The sequence below is a fragment of the Erpetoichthys calabaricus genome, chromosome 9, assembly GCF_900747795.2.
Source record: "Erpetoichthys calabaricus chromosome 9, fErpCal1.3, whole genome shotgun sequence".
In the NCBI taxonomy this organism is placed as follows: Eukaryota; Metazoa; Chordata; class Cladistia; order Polypteriformes; family Polypteridae; genus Erpetoichthys; species Erpetoichthys calabaricus.
In genome coordinates, this window is record NC_041402.2 from 159,163,845 (window position 1) to 159,186,316 (window position 22,472).

A 22,472-nucleotide genomic window follows, 5' to 3' on the forward strand; every position below is an offset into this window, starting at 1 on the left:
ACTGGACAGTTGAAAACACCAATCAAACTAACGATGACATCAAGTATTACCCAATCCAAAGTAGGAAAGGAGGCATCTTCATAAAATGCGTGTGGGATAATTTGCATGAGACGCTGCTTTAAAAAAAAATGATACAAAACATATGGGATAAATCCCGTCCAGTATTGATTCAAAACGGGACGCGCAATTTCATTCTCAAACCCGGCACGATTCCGTATTTTAAAGGATGGGTGGCAACCCTACAGTGCCAGGTAACCACCCATACAATCAGATTGTGATTCAGACTAGGAATGCAATGAATGTAATTACCCCGATCTACATACAAGGCGAAAGTCTTGCAACATTCAAAGATGATGGTTTGGGATAAGTACACCATACAACATAAAAGAGCTTATGAAGCCTTGAACCGAAAAAAGCAAGATCTCAGAGATCGTAAAAAAAAAAATAGGAGGTAATGTCGTTTTACTCGCTGTAGATTTTAGTCAAACATTACCAGTTATTCCACGAGGGAGACCAACAGATGAACTCAACGCGTGTTTAAAATCCATGCTTCTCCCACGCTCGGTTATATGTCGCGTGTTCTCAGGTAGGTGCACCAAAACATTTATACATTTAAGCATGTAATGGGCAAACAAAAAATGAGGTATACCCGAAGGCACTGCAGTAGTACTTCATGTAACTTTACTTCTTAAATGTTAATGTTTTACTGTTTAATAATTTATACGCTTCTTATATATTGTTCAACTTCTTTTATCAAAATAACACTGACAGCGCAATGCACGATAACATGGAGTGAATACACCATACGCATCCGCCCACGGACGCCCTGGTGTGCGCAGATAGGAGTTGATTCTAAAATAAAATAAACATAAAAACAGTAATACAATCATCACCCATAAAGCGGATAGCAGACGTGACGTATTATATGTGTACCAGATTTCAAGTCAATAGGTGAAACGGTTTGCAAGCTACAGGTGATTTAAAATCCTGGACAGACCAACGAAAAGCCACGGTAGCAAATTATAGAAGAAGATTTTACTGTTTAATAATTTATATTTATATGAAATGTGCTTCTTATATATTACTTCATATTCTCATATGATAATGATGTTCATGTTGTTTATATTGATTTCTATGTTATTGTAAGTGCATCTATGTGTGTATATGTATGTATGTATGTGTATATATATATATATATATATATATATATATATATATATATATATATATATATATATATATATATATATATAAAAAATATGTGTATATGTATATATAATATATCTGTATATGTGTGTATATGTGTGTGTATATGTGTATATGTATATATATATGCCAGCAACACTCATAACAATGACAACACAATTACATTCACAATCATGTTACGTTATTTTTAAAATGTTTCCTTTACTTTTTCATAACCTCTTTAACACACTACTTCTCCGCTGCGAAGCGCGGGTATTTTGCTAGTATATATATATATGACAGCAACACTCATAACAATGACAACACAATTACATTGACAATCATGTTACGTTATTTTAAAAATGTTTCCTTTACTTTTTCATAACCTCTTTAACACACTACTTCTCCGCTGCGAAGCGCGGGTATTTTGCTAGTATATATATATATATATATACACACATATATATATATATATATATATATATATATATATATATATACTATGAGGGGCCGTTCAGGAAAAAAAGATTGGTTAGTAAATATATACATTGGTTCAGATATATATATCGGTTCGGATACATTGGTTTGAATATATACATTGGTTTTAATACATCCGTTCAGATATATATATCGGTTCACATATATACATTGGTTGGGATACATTGGTTCAGATATATACATCGGTTTGAATACATCCGGTCAGATATATACATCGGTTTAAATACATTGGTTGAGATATATATAAATTGGTTTGCATAGATCCATTCTGATATATATACATTGGTTGAGATACATCCGTTCAGATATATACATCGGTTTGAATACATCCGTTCAAATATATACATTGGTTGAGATATATATATTGGTTGATATACATTGGTTTCGATATATATATTGGTTTAAATAGATTGGTTTAAATATATACATTGGTTCAGATACATCCGTTCATATATATATATTGGTTCAGATAGATCCGTTCAAATATATACATTGGTTGGGATTTACGGGCAGGCACAACGTGGCCACCCATGTTTAGCATCTCCCTTTCACTTCATCATTGCTTCAACACTGTTGTAATTATTGTGCATATTTTATGCAAGTAGCATATGCCTGTCTGTCGCGTTTTGTTTCGTAAGCCCTCTTGGTTGGGGGTCCTCGATTTCAAAGCACTTTTTTTCCTTTCATTATTTAAAACACTTGCACAGATACCCGCCTCTTCACCCCGCTCCGTCCCGCCCCGGCTCATTGTACCCGCCTCACTCGCTCCCTCTTGTCCCTCCCATGACAGATTCTTCTCAAAAGCCGAGTTACCGGAAAGCATTGATCGCAACCGCAGTATGTCCCATTTTTTCACCTCATGAGACGCTGGTTTATCAGTGACCGAAAGCCGCACGGTGATTTCTGTTATTCCGCATTAGCAGCATTTCATTAAAGGGCGATATGCTTCAGCAAGGAACTTAGTCCCATTTGCTGAAAGGATGTTATGGAGGAAAACAATGGAGTTGCTTTGTTTCTTTAAAATGTTGATCACGGATCAAAATGACCAGAATATTCCTGCTTCACAAATAACTGACGTTTAACTGTTTTTATAGTAAAACTGACAAAACGACACACGTGCACACGTACACACGCACGTACACGCATGCACACACACTTAAACTCACAAATCGTGGGTCCCACATACTACTGATTAAGTGTATGTGTCAGGGGCGATCATCAAGAGACGCTGGTTTATCATTAACCGAAAGCCGCCCGGTGATTTCTGTTATTCCGTATTGGCAGCATTTCATTAAAGGGTATCTGTTTCAGCAGGGACATTAGTCCTGTTTGCTGAAAGGATGTTATGGAGGAAAACACTGCAATAGCGCTGTTTCTTCTGAATGTTTATCAGTGATCAAGGATCAGAATGATCAGAATATTCCTGCTTCACAAATAACTGATGTCTGTTTTTATTGTAAAACTGGCAAAACCACACACACGCACGTGTACACACACAACACACACACACTCAAAGTCACAAATCGTAGGTCGCACACACAACTGATTAAGTGTATCTGTCACGGGCGATCATTTTTTTCACCTAATAAAACTTTAGTTCGTCAAAGTTAGAAAGCAGCAAGGTGATTTCTATTATTCCTTATTGGCAGCATTTCATTTAAAGATGATTCACATCAACCAGGCGAAAGAGTCTCTTATTTTGACAGGACAATGTTCTTTTAGGCTTAAGCATTTTTGATTGACTTACAAAAGAAAATGGTTATTACTTACCCTCTTTACTTTGAATTGGGTTTTTAAAAAACCTTTTTGATATAATTTATTTATGACAAAAAATATAAAAAAATAGTGCTCAAAATTATAATGAGGCGTATCTAACATGAAAAGGTGGTGGTAGGAGTAAAATGCTAACTCACAGCTAAATGATCACTGGTTTGTGTCCGGGGGGCTTCCTTTCTGTTATTTTATTTATTTATTTATTTTTACAAATTGCTTTGAGTAGTAAGAAAGGCGCTATAAAACGTAAGGAATTATTATTATTATTATTATACGTGTGAATGCGTGATCAAATTCAGCCGCTGCGTAGTGGAGTATAAATAGGGACACTATTCGCTCAACAATACCACAAGTTCATTGAAATAATTACACAGTAAGGTGCGCACGCAATACAAACATAATGTGTATATCATTGAAGTAAAGGTTCATATAAATTGATTATATACAAATTTTTAACAAGTTGAGAGATGTAAACTGGTTAAAATGCACGAAATTATACATGTATTGCTTTATAGTCCACATATAGTGTATGTATATTATTAAAATAATGATATAAAAATCATATAAAATGGTATAGAATCTGCGTCGTAGACTTATTTGTGTTTTTAATTAGTTTGCTTTAAAAAATCTTACGGCACACATGTGAACCGTTGAAAATCGCTCATCTTAATCAATTTGTTTTAACGCATGCTCTGTGCAAAATGCTGTCATATCTTGTTATTAAACATGCATGCGCAGCGATGTCCTGATGTCTGCATTCTAAGGCTGCAGGTATATTAAACGCTATTCACGTTTAACTGGGATGCTCTGTGATTGAGGGCAGACAGTAAACTTTGTTAAAATCCATCCATCCATCCATTTTCCAACCCGCTGAATCCGAACTGATATCAAAAAATACCAGTCGTCAGTTGTATTTTCAGTCATTTTGGCGTGTTTATTGTTCTGTTACCAAAAAATTCTTCAACGGGGCTCATCAACAAAGAAATGTGGATAGTAAGATTTAGTAAAATATCAGTAATAATAATACATTACTCGACACCCAGTAACACTTTACAAAGACATTTAAAAGACAGCTTGTTAAAATAAATGTAGCAATCCATTATGCTATAAGTGATAGCTTGCTCTTAAACATTTGCACAGGTGGTTTTTCCTGGGGATAAAAAAGGAAAAAAAAATCCAAGGGAAAGGCTTTGTTGTTCAACTCAAATTTCACTTCCGCCATGTGAGTCATTAAAACTATTGGAATGAAATATAGTTCTATATAAATAAATAAATAAATTTCCTATCACAACCACCCTTTAACCCCTGTACATTGGAGAGGAATCTTGTTTTCACAGCAGGTGCAATTATCCTATAAAACACATAGGAGTTCTGTGCACCGTTTTTCATGGGAGATTAAAACTCATCAAATGTATTTTAAAAACTTGTAGCAGTCTGTGGCATTCCTCATCTGCCATGGTCCATTACAAAATGAACACCAGGCAGTTAAAATTGTGCACAGTTTCTTTAATAAGCCTATCAGACAGTCTTTTATAGCACTTTCATATCTAGTGTGTCTCTTAATCCCTTCTAGCAGAAGAGACACTCATTTCCACATCTTGGTCTATGGAGTAGAAATGTGTGCCCCCTGTCTTCTGCTTGCAAAATTAATACTGGAATTACAAAATTGTCCACAATTTATTTCAAAAGATTGAAGGAAGTCTTCTGTATCACTTTTTTGTCTACTATGTTCCTTACTCATCCACTCATCCACTAATTAAAAAAAAAAAAATCAAGCGCTTACACTGTCTTTTTTAAATATGTCTATGAAAATCACTGTGAGTAGCCAGAGAAATGCTATATAAATGTAAGATATTATTATTATTATTATTATTATTATTATTATTATTATTTAGGTTTTTTAAAATTCAAATAAACCTGATAGGACTTCTTCCAAGAAATGTGCCACTCTAGGATACCAACAAAGTCAAACTAATTAGGAAATTTTGTGATCAGTTTGTTTAAAGTATATTGAGCAAAAAATAACTTTTCATCATCTTCTCATTTCTAATTTGGCATTTCATGATACAGTATATACTGCAAATATACATTTAAATTGTAACCGCTGACAATTATTTACTCATGTGCTTGCGTTTTCCATAAAACAGCTTCAATATGTGCACAAAGTATAGGTAATAAAACACACAAATTCTGACATTAGCATGACTGTTGAAAGAAAAACATGTATTAGAAACTATTCTATGGAGTTTTCATAAATTAATCATTATATACCTTTTGATGTTTCTTGATATATTTTGTAATCAGATTTTTTAAATATTTTTTTATTTTTACTGCCACTTCACAGATCAACAATCCCCAACTTGGTCACTGTCAGAATAAGTCTTTAAACTTTTTTCCTGTGCCAATTAATACATTTTCCAGGTTTCACTACCCATCTGAAAGAGTTGGCATCAGGTTGAGTTGCACTTTTAAACTGTAGTAGTATGAGCGAGTGTCAGCGTGGCAAGCACTAGACTGGCATTTCTTTCCGTCTAATTTTTTATCTTTTGGCCCAAGCCTGTAAATCTCTTTTGTAAATGGGTGGCTTGGATAGAGAACAGATACTAACAATTTTCAAGGCTATTTTTAAAAATACTGAAAGATATTTGTGTATGTGTGTTGTGGTGCCCCATGTTGTAAGTGTTAGATCCATTGAAGAAGTCAACTTAAACAAAGAAAATGTACATTTTGCAGGTTTCTTTGAAGTGTTTTACATTATAACCATATTATTAATTGGTGCGTGAATATAATTTTTTCAAGGGGATGACCTTTACTATTGTCGAAAAGACTAGCAGGGCAACAGGAGGAATATGAAAGTTATTTGTTGAGTTTAGGAGACAAAGGATACTTGTAAGGAAGTTCATGCCAGTGCTATCGGTGTACATTCTGGAATTTATAAAACTGCTGATATTATTTCACAAAGATGTTACTGGCCTGGTTTTATGCTGACATTAAAATGGCTACGTTTTCTGATAATTATAATCATTATTTTAATTAAAAGACTATAACTGTCAGAACAGATTCAATAAAATGTTTCAATATCTCAGTTGCTGTTTGTCGGACTCTTTAATTGACTTGTCATACAAATGTGTATCAGTGGATATTTGGTACCTCATTTGACAAATAATATGAATGTTTCAAAATCTCATAGATAGATAGATAGATAGATAGATAGATAGATAGATAGATAGATAGATAGATAGATAGATAGATAGATAGATAGATAGATAGATAGAATTCTATTTGTCCTCTAAGGGAAAATGTGCTTTTTTTAACAGAGGCTGAATGAATAAATAAATTAATATATAATGAAAAAAATAGCCAATCCAATAACAATTTGAGCTGTCTAATGTTCATTCTGCAAAAACAACAGTTGGGGCTCACAACTCTGAGGCAAAAGCTCAGCTGTAGAAGTGAGTGTCCCTTTGAGTGGAGAGGATAATGGGACATAGTAGACTTGAAAGTGATGTAGAAGACTTTCATCAATCTTTTACCATGGATTTCAGATAATATTACTTATCCAGGGTTCATTTTGAAAGCAGCAGATAGGGTGCACACAAGCGGATCTGCTCCAGCCATGGAAATGAGTGTTCCCTGTAGGGGATAGGATACAGACACATAGTGGAGAAGATTATATATAAAACTATACCTACGACCTTTTAAAATCAATTTTGCATAATTTTACCTCTCTAGTGTTCATTTTTTAATCAGCAGTCAGAGGACACACATTTTACGGCTCTGCAGCAGCCATGGAAATGAGCGTCCCGATCATGTGGATGAGACAAGCGTTTTCATTCCAATAGTTTTAATGACTCACATGGCGGAGGTGAAATTTGAGTTCAACAACAAAGCCTTTCCCATGGATTTTTTTTTCCTTTTTTATCCCCAGGAAAAACCACCTGTGCAAATGTTTAAGAGCAAGCTATCACTTATAGCATGACAATGGATTGCTACATTTATTTTAACGAGCAGTCTTTTAAATGTCTGTAAAGTGTTACTGGGTGTCGAGCAATGTATTATTATTACTTATATTTTACTAAATCTTACTAAGCATGTTTCTTTGTTGATGAGCCCCGTTGAAGAATTTTTTGGTAACAGAACAGTAAACACGGCAAAACGACTGAAAATACAACTGACGACTGGTATTTTTCGATATCATTTTAACAAAGTTTACTGTCTGCCCTCAATCACAGAGCACCTTGGTAAAACGTCAATAGCGTTTAATATACTTGCAGCCTTAGAACGCAGACATCAGGACATCGCTGCGCGTGCATGTTTAATAACAAGATATGACAGCATTTTGCACAGAGCATGCGTTAAAACAAAAGACAAGCGGCGCGCAAAGGCACGCGAACAAGAGGAGTTCCGCAGCAATCACATCTCAGTGCACCTAAGAGAAGGGACACTGAATTCTACGAGGCACAGATATTTTAGAGCACCGGTTCAAATATATATTGATTGATTAAGATCAGCGATTTTCAACGGTTCACAGGTGTGGCGTAAGATTTTTTTAAGCAAACTAATTAAAGATTTCTTTGAAGAAATATGACAAAAAATAAGTCTACGACGCAGATTCTATACCATTTTGTATGATTTTTTATATCATTATATTAAATGAATGCTGCCAATAAGGAATAATAGAAACCACCGCGCTGCTTTCTATCTTTGACGAACTAACATTTTATGGGGTGAAAAAAATGATCGCCCGTGACAGTTACGCTTAATCAGTAGTGTGTGCGACCTACGATTTGTGACTTTGAGTGTGCGTGTGTTGTGTGTGTGTACGTGCGTGTGTGGTTTTGTCAGTTTTACAATAAAAACAGACATCAGTTATTTGTGAAGCAGGAATATTCTGATCATTCTGATCCCTAATCACTGATAAACATTCAGAAGAAACAGCGCTATTGCAGTGTTTTCCTCCATAACATCCTTTCAGCAAACAGGACTAATGTCCCTGTTGAAACAGATCGCCCTTTAATGAAATGCTGCCAATACGGAATAACAGAAATCACCGGGCGGCTTTCGGTTAATGATAAACCAGTGTCACTTGATGATTGCCCCTGACACATACACTTAATCAGTAGTATGTGGGACCCACAATTTGTGAGTTTAAGTGTGTGCGCGTGCGTGTATGTGCGTGTGTACGTGTGCACGTGTGTCGTTTTGTCAGTTTTACTATAAACACAGTTTAACGTCAGTTATTTGTGAAGCAGGAATATTCTGGTCATTTTGATTCCTGATCAACATTTTAAAGAAACAAAGCAACCCCAGTGTTTTCCTCCATAACATCCTTTCAGCAAATGGGACTAAGTTCCTTGCTGAAGCATATCGCCCTTTAATGAAATGCTGCCAATGCGGAATAACAGATATCACCGTGCGGCTTTCGGTCACTGATAAACCAGCGTCTCATGAGGTGAAAAAATGGGACATACTGCGGTTGCGATCAATGCTTTCCGGAAACTCAGCTTTTGAGAAGAATCTGTCATGGGAGGGACAAGAGGGAGCGAGTGAGGCGGGTACAATGAGCCGGGGCGTGACGGAGCGGGGTGAAGAGGCGGGTATCTGTGCAAGTGTTTTAAATAATGAAAGGAAAAAAAGTGCTTTGAAATCGAGGACCCCCAACCAAGAGGGCTTACGAAACAAAACACGACAGACAGGCATATGCTACTTGCATAAAATATGCACAATAATTACAACAGTGTTGAAGCAATGATGAAGTGAAAGGGAAATGCTAAACATGGGTGGCCACGTTGTGCCTGCCCGTAAATCCCAACCAATGTATATATTTGAACGGATCTACCTGAACCAATATATATATATGAACGGATGTATCTGAACCGATGTATATATTTAAACCAATTTATTTAAACCAATATATATATCTCAACCAATGTATATATTTGAACGGATGTATTCAAACCGATGTATATATCTGAACGGATGTATCTCAACCAATGTTTATATATCAGAATGGATCTATGCAAACCAATTTATATATATCTCAACCAATGTATTTAAACCGATGTATATATCTGACCGGATGTATTCAAACTGATGTATATATCTGAACCAATGTATCCCAACCAATGTATATATGTGAACCGATATATATATCTGAACGGATGTATTAAAACCAATGTATATATTCAAACCAATGTATCCGAACCGATATATATATCTGAACCAATGTATATATTTACTAACCAATCTTTTTTTCCTGAACGGCCCCTCATAATATACACATATATATATATACACATATATATATATATATATATACACATATATATATATATATATATATATATATATATATATATATATATATATATATACACATATATATATATATACACATATTATATATATATATATATATATATATATATATATATATATATATATATATATATATATATATATATATATATGTGACATTAGGGGAATTAAACCAGGCAGGGCCTTCCTCACTTACGCTTACCTGTTTGTTTATTGATTTTTACAGTTTGCCCTTTTTTACTACTATGCGGACAGAGCCACGGGGACAGCTAGTATAAGAGCTGCAGTATGAAGCATGAAACTTAGGAAGTATTTGGGAATGATTTTCTTATTTTATATACTTACAGGGTACTGTTTTAATTGTTACAGTGATTAGTACTTTAAATTTTATAGCTGTGATATACCTTGTTGAATGAAATGAATTTTGGTTTAGTGCTTATGATTTTGCCCCAGTATGGTCAATTAGGGATGGCTCTAAGGCTAAGGATCTGCGCTGGTATCCAGAAGGTTGCCGGTTCATATCCCCGTCACTGCCAAAAGAGATCCTACTCTGCTGGGCCCTTGAGCAAGACCCTTAACCTGTAATTGCTCCAGGGGCGCTGTACAATGGCTGACCCGCGCTCTGACCCCAAGAGGTATGCGAAAACTAACAAATTCCTAATACAAGAAATTGTATAAGGTGAAATAAAGAACAAAAAATAAAACAAAAAAAAACTTCATATACCTAATCTACTAACATATGTAAAAGTAATCAGACTTTTACTTCACTGGGAAAAATATATGCAAGTCAAAACACAATTTACTCAGTGGAGAGATGTTCAGTTTTATTAGAGCACACTGCTGTTTCTCCTTTATCTAAGAGAAAGAGAACATCTCACAATTTCCTGAACCTGGTTTCAGTACTGTGTCATGATTTGCCAGTTGCACATTGATCCTAAAGCTGGAAACAGCACTGAACGTAGTGCAGCTCAACTTGAAGTGGTACATAAATTGAACTTGCTTGTCTTTGAGATGTAGAAGAGAACCTGAACACTAAAGAAAAAAAACGTATATGGATATCAGGACTATGCGCTAAGTCCTCACAGTTTGTGTAACAAGATCAGGAATTTTGTCTGTCATTATTACATTCAGAAGCACTAACATGTGAGCCATGCCACCTATAGAGAATATGTGCGAGTCATTCTTATCTACTAAAGCTGGCTTTTATTTCTCCATGTATAAGGGCATGAAATATATTGTGATGCCAAAGCCTGTGGATTTTTCAGAACACTCTTCACTTATGTAGACTACAGTACCAGCTAAACATAACTTGAAATATATAAAATTTCACTAAGCATTTGCAGCAACCAGGAATTCAAATATTTTTTTTGCCTTTAGCCAGCAGCGCATCTGTTGCCACAATAATCAATTCAAGATGTCTGCTGAGTCCCCATTTCCCTTTGGATACACGGCCGATCAGCATCTACGCACCACCAGGCAGCCCAGCTGTACAGTTAGTCTGTGAATGCGGATGATGAATGAGCCTCACTAATGCTCAAGAGACCCCCCCAAATGCACGTTCACATCTAAATAATTATCAACTGGTCTAATTTAAAATAAAAAAAAAACAAAAAAAAACAAAAAACTGGCCAACAGTTTAAATCCTATCAACCAGACGGCAGACCTTTACTTCACTTTTTTTGGCAACGTTTATCATGGTTTCATTAGTAAAATATGATGTGTAGAATCTCCGGTGAAACAAACGCAGTAATAAAAAGAGGAAAAAAATTCCCCAACATCCGGAATAATATTGACTCACTTTTCCACCACCTGTATAGCAAAAAAAAAATAAATTTAAATATAAATGCACAGCTCGTATCCCTAAGCACTTGACAGACCATTTTCTACTTTTGCTCTTTGATGTAGAGAGAATTTCCCCTTATTAATATCAATTCACATTGTCTGTACAGAAAGGTTTTTGATTACCTGACAGGAAATCTGGACCAGATACACCAGTTCTCTGGATTCACAGCCATTCCTGGTTAATTCGCTTTGCTCGTCTGCCAGAGTCAACTATAAATAGAGGGAGAAATAGAGTTGGTGATGAAAACATACAGCTTTGAATTATACAAAAAATGCTGCAAAGATACAGTAAATGGAGTTTAAAGTGGAGCATGAAAATGAGAAACATCGGCCCTTTGGCCACACTGTTGAGTCATTTAAATGTTGTACTAGCCCAGGTTAAGAAGATAACCATCAACAATTTTGATCTCCATCCAGATACACCACATAGTCAATTACTCTTTCCGGTTTCTCTACAGGACATTGACAAACACTGTCCAGCTGCACTATTCATTTCCAGTATGTGCACATTCTCGTTATTAGCAAAAAGACGTTAAAACAATGGCGCTTTGGATCCCTTTCCTGATGCACCATAGAGTCATTTACCCTTTCCTAGTACCTACCTATTATAAAGATAACAAACATCAGTGCTTTCAGTTTCCTTCCTGTTGTACTGAACAGTCCATCATTTATTCATTCTGATTTAACACCAACAAACACCGATGTTTTGGATGTCCTTTTAATGCACCATAGTTACTTACCAATTTCAATGAATTACATCATGGCTGATAAACTCAGATCCTCAAGGGCTTTCATGTTCTAAATTAGCTACAAATTACTGCTGGTACTAGAATGACCTTCATTGCCAAAATTTTAACTGACTTGCTTTTTATGATTATTAGGCGGAGTGGTGGCTCTGAGACTAGGGATCTGCACCAGCAATCGGAAGGTTGGTCGTTTGAATCCTGTAAACACCTTGAGCAAGGACCTTAACCTACAAATGCTTTGTCCTGTGTATGATGTAAATCTGCATCTAGCCTTGCAAGTAGGTCCCACAACGTGCAGGGAAAACTTGGGGGTTGGTGGCAGGATTGGCAGGAGATTAAAAAAAAAATCTCATACTATTGCAGTGTGGTGCAGAGGTGTCACCCGCTGCACTCAGGTCCTAATCCAGTTGGTTCGTCATGTGGTGAGTGCGGCAACACGTTATTAGCACATGCTCCCAGCCTCTCTGCCTCCTTTTAAGATTCAGAACCCTTAACTATTTCCAGTAGCAACAATAATGTAATGTAATACAAAAAAGTAACAATAATGAAATGCAAAATGTGACAACAGCTGATCAGATAACTTGATGTCATTTGAGCCTGTGTGTCCACTATGCACTACCTGTTTCAAAAAAATACTTGAAGTGGAAAAGGTGAAGATCTAAGAGTGTTGGCACTCTCCAAAAAAAAAAAACTCTGAAAATTCCTGGTATGGTGGAATGAGTCCACTAAAAAGCCATAAAATTGAAAAATGTGCTTCATTAACAGAAAGATCTGGCTTCAAATTATGAACTTGGCAGTACTAAAAAACAATTCCAAACCCCTGAGATGACAGACATCAGCACCTACGAGTCCTTTCCAGTCACACAGTACATTAGTTACCCATTTCAATTGGCAAGATGAATACAACAAACATTGGTGCTTTAAATCCCCTTCTTTTTCTAAATGTTCAGTACAGCTATTTTCTCATTCCATTTGCTGACATGAAGGTGACAAATGTCAGGGCTTTATCTGTTTCCAGCAGCATCATACAAGCATTTATCCCTTTCCAATGCTCAGAAGAAGATTAAAAAAAATCATTGCCTCGGATCTTCTTCCAATTACTCAATATAGTAATTTGTTAATTTTAATTTCCCACATGAAGATGATAAACACTGGTACACTGGATCTCTTCCAGCTGAACTGTACAATTACTTACACATTACAAATGTTACTTTGTGACTCTGCAAACCCAAATAGTACCCAGCTGGGAACAAGACCCTTCTGTTTGTCATGTGAATCCTGTTTTCTCCACAATAAAATCAATTATAAGAGAAATCAGGTTTGGAGAAACAATAGCAACATCCATCACTTTTATTGCACTGGGGGCTAAAGGGAACTGGGGGTGGGTCATATTCATAGAAAGCAATTTGTTTTGTTTCATCCAATTTTCCTAATTTTTTTTTTAGTCTCAGCAAAACAAGACTTATAATGAGCTAGTTGTATGAAAAATAAGAAGAGTAGCTTCTTTGCAAAACATTTGCCAGTATCACTTTTCAGCCAACAATCCTGTATTGTACAGGTTTAAACAAATTGGTTGCCATTAAAGCCTTCTGTGAGCTTTGTTGGACAGTGTAAACACGATGCTATTTGTATATGAATCCGCTAAAAAACTGAGGCTTATAAATTAAAATGGCACCAGAAACATGAAGCTGTTAGAACACTTTAAAAATTAATGGCTAAAAGTATTGTCCGTCCACCCTGTGTTTAGCACACTGTTAACACAGCCAAACTGCTTCATTTAGAGACCTCCAACAATAGCTTCATTATTGTTTTGCCTGGCTGTTAGAATGAATTATATTTCTACAGAGCATCAATCAATAGCGATCTTTATTTTATATAGAAGTTTTCACTGCCTTAAAAATGAACACAATTCAAATTTACAAAATAAAATAGATGTTTATTCAACACATTATATGATAAATTCAATTTAATTTTGAAGGGTCTACTGACAGAGTATAGGAGGAGGCTAACAATATCTGCTGACAATACAATAAATTCCAGATCGATACAGTGGCTATACAAGAGTCAGATTTGAGAACAGAGTAACAGCTAGAGCTTATTAAAATTCTAGACAGAAAAAAGGTCAGTTTTTAATTGGGACCTCATTGATAGAGCTTCAGGAATAGTCCATGTGAAAGAGCTCCAGAGATTAGGAGCTGCAAACTTAGAAAACACATTCACTAAGGGTTGAATGACATGTCTTCAGAAAAATCAGATGGCCAACATTAGATGTTCAGCCAGCTGATATGACAAATGATAATCTAGGGGGCTGCAATTAACAGTAGATAACACAATATTGTACAGGAAGGCAATGTAGTCATTACAGTTGAGTGGTGATGTGTTCATCAGGCATGGTGCATGTCAGGACTCTAGTGGTGGCATTTTAAATTTGGAGAAAGACTGCTGAAAGTTGAACTGCAATAAACCACCTGATATGCGAAGAAGGTGTGACAGCATTTTTGCAGTACAGTTGGTGAGGAATGGATAACCTCTAGCAATTTCACCTTCTAACATCTTCAGTACTAGACAATCCGATTTTACACTACAGAATATAAAACTAATTCTCTATTCTGTATTGGCCTTTTAAACTTATTTAGTAATAGGGTCCTTATTTATTTATTATTCATAACAAAATGTTAATAACAATGGGTGTAAACAGAAGTGAAGCTGCAGGTCCTCACAGAGGTGGGGGTCTAGATTCAGTTCCGAGCCTCAACACAATCTTTGCAGAGCTGACCAGTTGTCCTTCTATCCAGACACATACTATAAGGAGTCCTTGGGATTGGACTGAGAACTACAGAAATTCCACTTGTAAACGGTAAGAACATGCAGACTCTACACTCAGGAAACTCCATACTTTGCCATACCATTAGAATCAATCATAAATTATAATAGTACTTAGGGGAAATTCCTTGGCTTTCTGAAGAATTTCCAGTAATTATAATTATTAATAACAACATTATAGTGTGCATTTCATAGGAATTTTAAAGTACTAGAAAAAATCATACACAACATAGCAACAATCATAAACACATTTTTATATTGGGGAATTATTTTATAATTTAAGGACACTTTGAAATTAAGCTACTAATTGGATTCCAGCTAAGATATGCTACTGTCTTGTACAAAGATGTTCATATCAAAGACTGAACATACAGTATAAGAAGATAGAGAGTGAAAAGAAAAATAACCAGGAGTGGTCTCCCCTAGACTTTCTCGTATACTCAGATATGGGGAAGGATATTTGAGGAGTAAACCGCAAGACAATGATTATATTTTTATATTATCAAATTAAGAATATATTGAACAATTATTATAAAAGTAAATAAATAGATAAAAAATATGTATAAATAAATAAATAAATCGGACTCTGCAGCTGCATGAATAAAAAAGTACCACTTTCAGTTAGTGGAAATACCTCAAAAGTTGATAGAAATCTACGTTTTGCATCAACACTTGTATGCAAAATTTGGTTGACTTAACTGAAAGCTTACTCAACTTATCGTGTTTACATACACACACACACAGACATAATTCCAAAAATGGTATTTATCGGACTCAGGGAGATCTAAAACATCGAGATTCATCAAAAATTTTGAGCTCAAAATTTTGGACCATTACAATACTTTCCCTATACTTTATATAAGAGATTGTAAAAAAAAAAACTAAAGAAATATATATTTAAGGAATGCTGACAAGAGATTAATGACTGCTGTTTATCAGGACATAAAAATGTGTTAGATAACTGATTTCTTTAAAATTAAATGCATGCTGTGAACCATGTCTAAAGATACAACTAATCTTTTGTCCCTTGGAAAGACAAATGCAGAAAATCACAACTTAGTACATGAGTGTAACATATTTATTTATTAATACAATGTATCATCAGAACAAAACTATATTTATAATATTTGAATCCAAAATAAAGTTAAAAAAAGATGCAATTAATAGAGAAGATAAGGTGCATGTGATGCAAGATTTTTTAGTCAGTACAGTATTCGCTGTTTGGGAATGTGCATTGTTGTTCCAAAGAAGGTTTACAATTATCACGTGGAATCCGTTCAAAAACTAGAAAGCTAGTGAAACATGTGGACCTCCACTCCTAAAATAAAATACTACAAAAGGTTAGACATAAACAACATTAAAATCGCAATCCGTTATTTACAAATGTAAGAACAATAACCACTTTTATGAATTCTGAACACATGTGTACCGTGTCCTAGGAGACTATCTAATAATGGGCCTTCAGGGACTATGCTTTAATTACAGTAAACCTTTCAGCTCACCAGTCAAGTGCCTATCAGATTGCCACTACCTAAAATTTTTGGAATTTCCTGAATATATGAGGTCATAAGCTTTCAATTAAGACCAAGATCAAGGTTCCAGCCCCATTAAGTCACACATAATTGTGAGACAGACAGACATTAGCATTATATATGTATATATTGATTTTGGGAACTCCCTTTCTTCACTACATGACCCCTACAAGTCAGACCCTTTTCCCAGCAGGACTGGAGGAGAGGAAAGTTCCCACCTTAGTCCACTCACACATACATACACACATTCTCACTTCAGACACGGCAATTAAATTTATTTTCATTTCTGGAAAATGCTATGTGGACACAAGGAGACTGCAAAGGCCTCACATAGAGTGTAACCAGAGAACAGCCTACTCACTGTACGGTACTACTCTCCTACCTATAAGAGAAATTAATAAATCTTATATCAATTTTTATTTATACACATTAGAACGTAAAAGCAGCATTACACAACAAATTAGATTCAGCACCATGTCTTCAATACAATTTTATAAATTGCTAAAGTAAGAAAGAAAGCCATTATCAAAAACAAATGCAAATATGTATTTAATGTTAGAAGGAGGCAGGGTTATTAAAGTGTGGGCCTTAAACCCAAGCAGGAGATAAACCCCTCAAGCAAATCAATAAAATGTCTTGACATTGACCATGACAGCACTTCACCTCTCAGAAATTCTTCTTTCCTCTTTCTACATCTGTCTCATTTCTTTTCAGTGTCTCACATCCAGAAAAATGGGCCAGCATCTCTTTGCCGTCTCAGATGGGGCCAGTCGTGGTGCATAATTGGTAGAGCAACAAAGCTTTGTGTGGGAAAAATGATTCCTGCGCCATGCGCCGCACAGCTGGAAGCACCCTCCCCCACTTCACCCTTGATGTCTAGCCACACCACTGATCGCTTCTCCAGGCAGAATCCTGCTCCTGCTATATTGCATAACTATGTCTTTATCACCTGAATCTCCGAAGAGAAGTCTCTATTCATTCTTTTACTCAACCATTTTTAAATTATATGCTATTCTAAGATCTAGACTGTGTTTGCCTTAATTGGTGTGCAAACTCTAGTCAGGCAGTATTCATTCAATTATTTGTTAATAATAGCAGTTTTCTAATGAATGAGCCTCCCCGCCTCCTCACTGATGTTCAAGTGAAAAAACTGCCCGGGTTTCATGCAACTGCAAATTATTGCGATTTCATTGACTTTTTAATGTAAATGGGTTAGAACCTAAAGGCTGCCAAGCAGCAGACCCATAAAAAATATATAATGTAAGACCTGGTAGACTATAAGGGGTGACAGCCCTTTGGAAAGGAGGCAAGTGGTTAAACAATTTAAAAAAGAGACTGGGTAACACAATGGAATCAATTAGCTTCTTCCCAGTAAAAGAAGCCAAAGGTCCTCTTAACAAACTGGAACTCATTGAAAATACCTAAAGCTGATGGGTCTGCCTGTCACCATCATATAAACCAGTAGTTCTCCACTTTTATTCCTCCCAGTCCCCCCATTGAACTACAAGAATATATAAGGGCCCCCTACACAGGCCATGATGTTCATCTTCCAGTATTTTTGCTGCATGTGTTCATTTTACTACCAAGGGTTTATTTGCTGCAAGTGGTATTATACTGTCTGGATTTTCTATGTATTTTATTAAACAAAGAAAAAATGACAGGCATTTAAAAAAATTGTCTGTGCGTTTAAATTAAATAAAAGTAATTTTTACTAGTACTTGAATTTCCTAAACAGAACATAAACAGAGTTTGCATGTTTTTTGGGGATATATAAACAACAGAAAATACCAAAATACAGAATTTGTCACTGCAGATATTTATGATAACACATACTGCTTACTTGGCTTAAGTATTAATTATTAAATTATGCAGAAAATTACTACTTACTGTATTTCTGAAAATCTGTACTGTAGATATATTATATATATATATATATATATATATATATATATATATATATATATATATATATATATATATAATGTGAGATTTTTGAAACCCCAACAACCCTGCAACTGCGCTGTGCACCGAAAGTCTGTTAACAAAGGCAGGGATTGGTTGTAGGCCACCAGTTCAACTGCAAGCTCACTGACTCACCGCTTAACATGTCTGTTGACAGATGGGTGGAGCAGGGAACATTTAAAACCGGCCACGGACCTGGACTTGTGCTCTCTTTCCATCTCCTCTCTTCTGCAGGAAGGCTATCTATTCTTTTGATCTGAGAAGGGAGCGAATGCAGGACAATGTCATCATCACTGGTTGAATGCTGCGTGTGTTTAAGTGACAGTTCCTGTTTGAATAAATGCTTTGAGGATGTTCCTGTCTTTACCACAATAAAGCTGATTTTTTTTTAAACCTCCTCTCTTCTACAAGTCTATGACCCACACATCACAATATATACTAGCCATGGTACCTGTTAAAGACAGGTAACAGAATAATTCAAATAATTTTGTTATCTCTTGCCCTGTGTGTACCTTCAGCGCCTTTCTTCTGTATTCACGTGTCTGAACCTCACTCCTCCAGCACTCTCTTCCTCGAGTGTCTTCCCACAAAGCCTGCTTCTCAGACTCATTATTTTCAAGACAACTTTCTTGGCTCCTGTCTACATTTATACTTTCTGCCGTTGAAGGCGAATCTCTCAGTGTGTGCCTTTACTCTTCCATGTGTAACTCACACTACTTCTTTCTTCGCGTCACCAAAGTTAAACTTACCAATGACACAAAAGGCAAACTAACCAACTAGATTGTTCTGAGGGGCTGAACACACATACATTAGTGTTTTATTATATACTAGAAAATATAAACATACTGTATATATACAACAGTAGGTAAATGCTAAGAAAGAACATTTTGATACATCGATATTTAGGAGTAACAGCAGCCATTATAATAGAAAAAAATTACCCCAAAATCTCAAAAATGCATTGACTGATTTGACTGAAATTTGGTGAAGAAAAAGAAAATTAGCTAACTCTGTTTTTTTTTGTCTATATTTGTTGGTAATAATGCTGTAGTGAGCAGGGTATTCTTAGCAGCATGTCCCTTTTTTGACTTGTCAGTGATCATGCAGAGAAATTGAGCAATGAAATTGAGCAATCCAATGAACAGCACAAACAGAAAAGTGCTACTGAATGAGCTGTAGCTATAATCATGTGGATGCAGAGAAACGGGGCTACTGGCAAGTGAAGGGAGCTGCCTTGCACAAGAAAAACAGATGAGGTGGTGAGCTACATGGAAAATGAGCTGTAAAATGAACAAAGGAAAGATAGGTGAACCTCAAAGAAAATGCGGTTTGCAATTAGCCTCCTTGGGTACATCCAGTACTCCCTATTCTGTTGGCTTCATCTTACTCACACACAATGTTGTATAAAATACATACAAATTCCAGCCAGGCTGGATTGTCGAGCATGCACTTGGTGGTAAAATATAGGCAATATTGTGGAGCACTGGAGTTTCCCCTTGGAGGTCAGACCACAATGTCCCACAACGTTCCAGTCCGAAAAGCAGAAACAGCTGAAGTGCTGGTAACAGCATACCAATCCACTTCAAGCCCTGAGTACAACACAATCCAGGAGTAATGGCAAGTCTTGGTCAGTTTAAACACTTGCACAGCTAAGCAAAGGGGTTATCCACAGACAGAACACAGATGAAGTGCACAATGTACATGGTTCATATTATTTCTTTTCACTTGTTCTTTTCTGTAGAGTGCTTAAAGCCTTCAGTCTGCTCCACTGATCACGTAAATGTACAGCCTATAAACATGAAATCTGTAAGTAATAAGTTAAAGAAAACCAAGGTTCAGTGTATAATCCTTTTGAACAAAAACCTTCAAAACACTGTAACGATAAAAATTATAGATCAAAGCGTTATATTCAGATCTGACCGAAGCTATCACTTTTAGAGTGGTGAAATTATATTTACAGTATACCCAAATTTCCCATTATTACTAATATTACTTCTTTGAATTCAAAAGAATACAGTTTCCTCTCAAACTGTGTTTTGCAATGACCATCAACAAAAGACAAGTCCACTAGCACAAGTAAGAACTGATCAACGGCAGAAATGTTTTAGTCATGTATGTAGCATGTTCAAGAATACTCACCCCAATGAAGTAATAATATTAGACCCTGAAGGGAAAAATCAAATCAAATATTGCATACAGAAAAGTACTCCAGTACTTACACAGTACTTCTGATTCATCCTATTAATCCTCAGCACTATAAACAAGGCTCGTTGTCATTGGATATTTCCCGGGCAAAGCCAGGCAAAATAAAAAGTAACATTTAAAGTACAAAATGAATCGCTGCAGACTTTTTTTTATAACTTAATTACAGAAAGTACTTTGTTTAGCCTGTGGATGCAGCCCTGGAGCTTTTCCATAAGCAATAACTGCATTAAACACAAGAGGAAATGCAAGTGCTTTTTCATTTCACCTGCAGTAATGAAGTCAGAGAAAAAGACACAAGAATTGTGTAGGGTGGTGGCAGTAGACAGGTCAGTTGGAGAAGGACAGGTGGTGATCCATGACAACTGTGCAGCTTTAAAAAGTGAGCAGAAGGGAGGTAGTGGCACGCGTAAAGTCAAACTAACATTCCCTTTGTGAGACTGTCACGTCTTTGGCATCAAGTTAAAAACAATAACTCTCTTTACAGCAGTATGGGATGTCACCTTCTTTTTACTTTTTCTTGTTGGATCATTGAGAGCTGCCGGTTCCCATTTCAAATACAGATTATTAGTGGCGGTGCTCTGTAGATTAATGTGAGCGGACACTGGAGACACAGTTTAATGGTTAGTGTAAATGTATTTTGGTTCAGTTATATATGGATACAATGTATGAAACAAGCGTTAAAAAGGTCTTTGTGAATACTGGCTAAGGCACTGCACAATGTATGTAACATATTTTGAATAATGAAGTAGTGAACTGCTTTAAAAAGACACATTCCACACCTCTGCTCTTGCTTGATTTTTAGTAATTTGAATATTTTGCAGCAATGTTGTAATTATTTTCAGTCAGGCTGTGGCCCCCCTATTCCATGATGTAATTCCACCACAGGCCAAGAGGGGGTGCTGACGCTAACTATGTCATCTTCCTTTGCCTCAACAGTGCTGAGTAATCCACCCATTGAAAGCAACTGATTCTGCCCCTTCTGAATCCAGAACCTTAAAAGCCCTGCCACCCGGAAGGAGGCATCACTTACTGACTGGAAACTTGGATCCCTAATAGTTATCTTGTCTTTCAATCCATTACTTCCTTGGACAACCACAATACACTTCAATTGATTTTGTATTTTTCTAATTCTGTGACAGAGCACTGAGCATGCCTTCTGTGAAGTGTGCTTAAAAAAATCGTAATTGAAGTGGTAGTACACTGGCACAGTGGTTAGCTCCAGTGTTCTCAGCTCAAATTCTTTGACAGTTATCGTGTGGAGCTTAGAAGTTCTGTCCATGTCACACTGCATTTTCTCCAACATTCCACCTGTTGTATTTAAATTGATTATCGACTCTAAATTGGCCCACTCTGAATGTGGACGTAAGCCTGAGTGTGCCCTGTGAAAAACTGGCACTATGTCTTTTGTTGGTTTCTACACTGCACCAATGGAGCCAGGAGACGCTCTTTTCCTCAGAAATGTGGGTTGAATTGTGGCTTGAGCCCTTTGGATGTCAAAATAGGCTCCTTCTCTACTGTAAGCCTGAATTCAAAGAATGAATCAATGGTCTTTTATATTCATAATGTTCTAATAATATATTTTCCATAC

General features: G+C 36.0%; 1 protein-coding gene across 1 annotated transcript in view; it reads right to left on the reverse strand.

Annotated features, from left to right (window-relative positions):
* Positions 1–22,472, reverse strand: part of arhgap32b (Rho GTPase activating protein 32b) — a 599,869-nt gene that overhangs the window by 216,154 nt on the left and 361,243 nt on the right. The window contains exon 7 of the mRNA XM_051932371.1: positions 11,740–11,826. Within this exon, the coding sequence (XP_051788331.1) occupies positions 11,740–11,826 (87 nt within the window). The remainder of the gene's footprint in view (positions 1–11,739; positions 11,827–22,472) is intronic.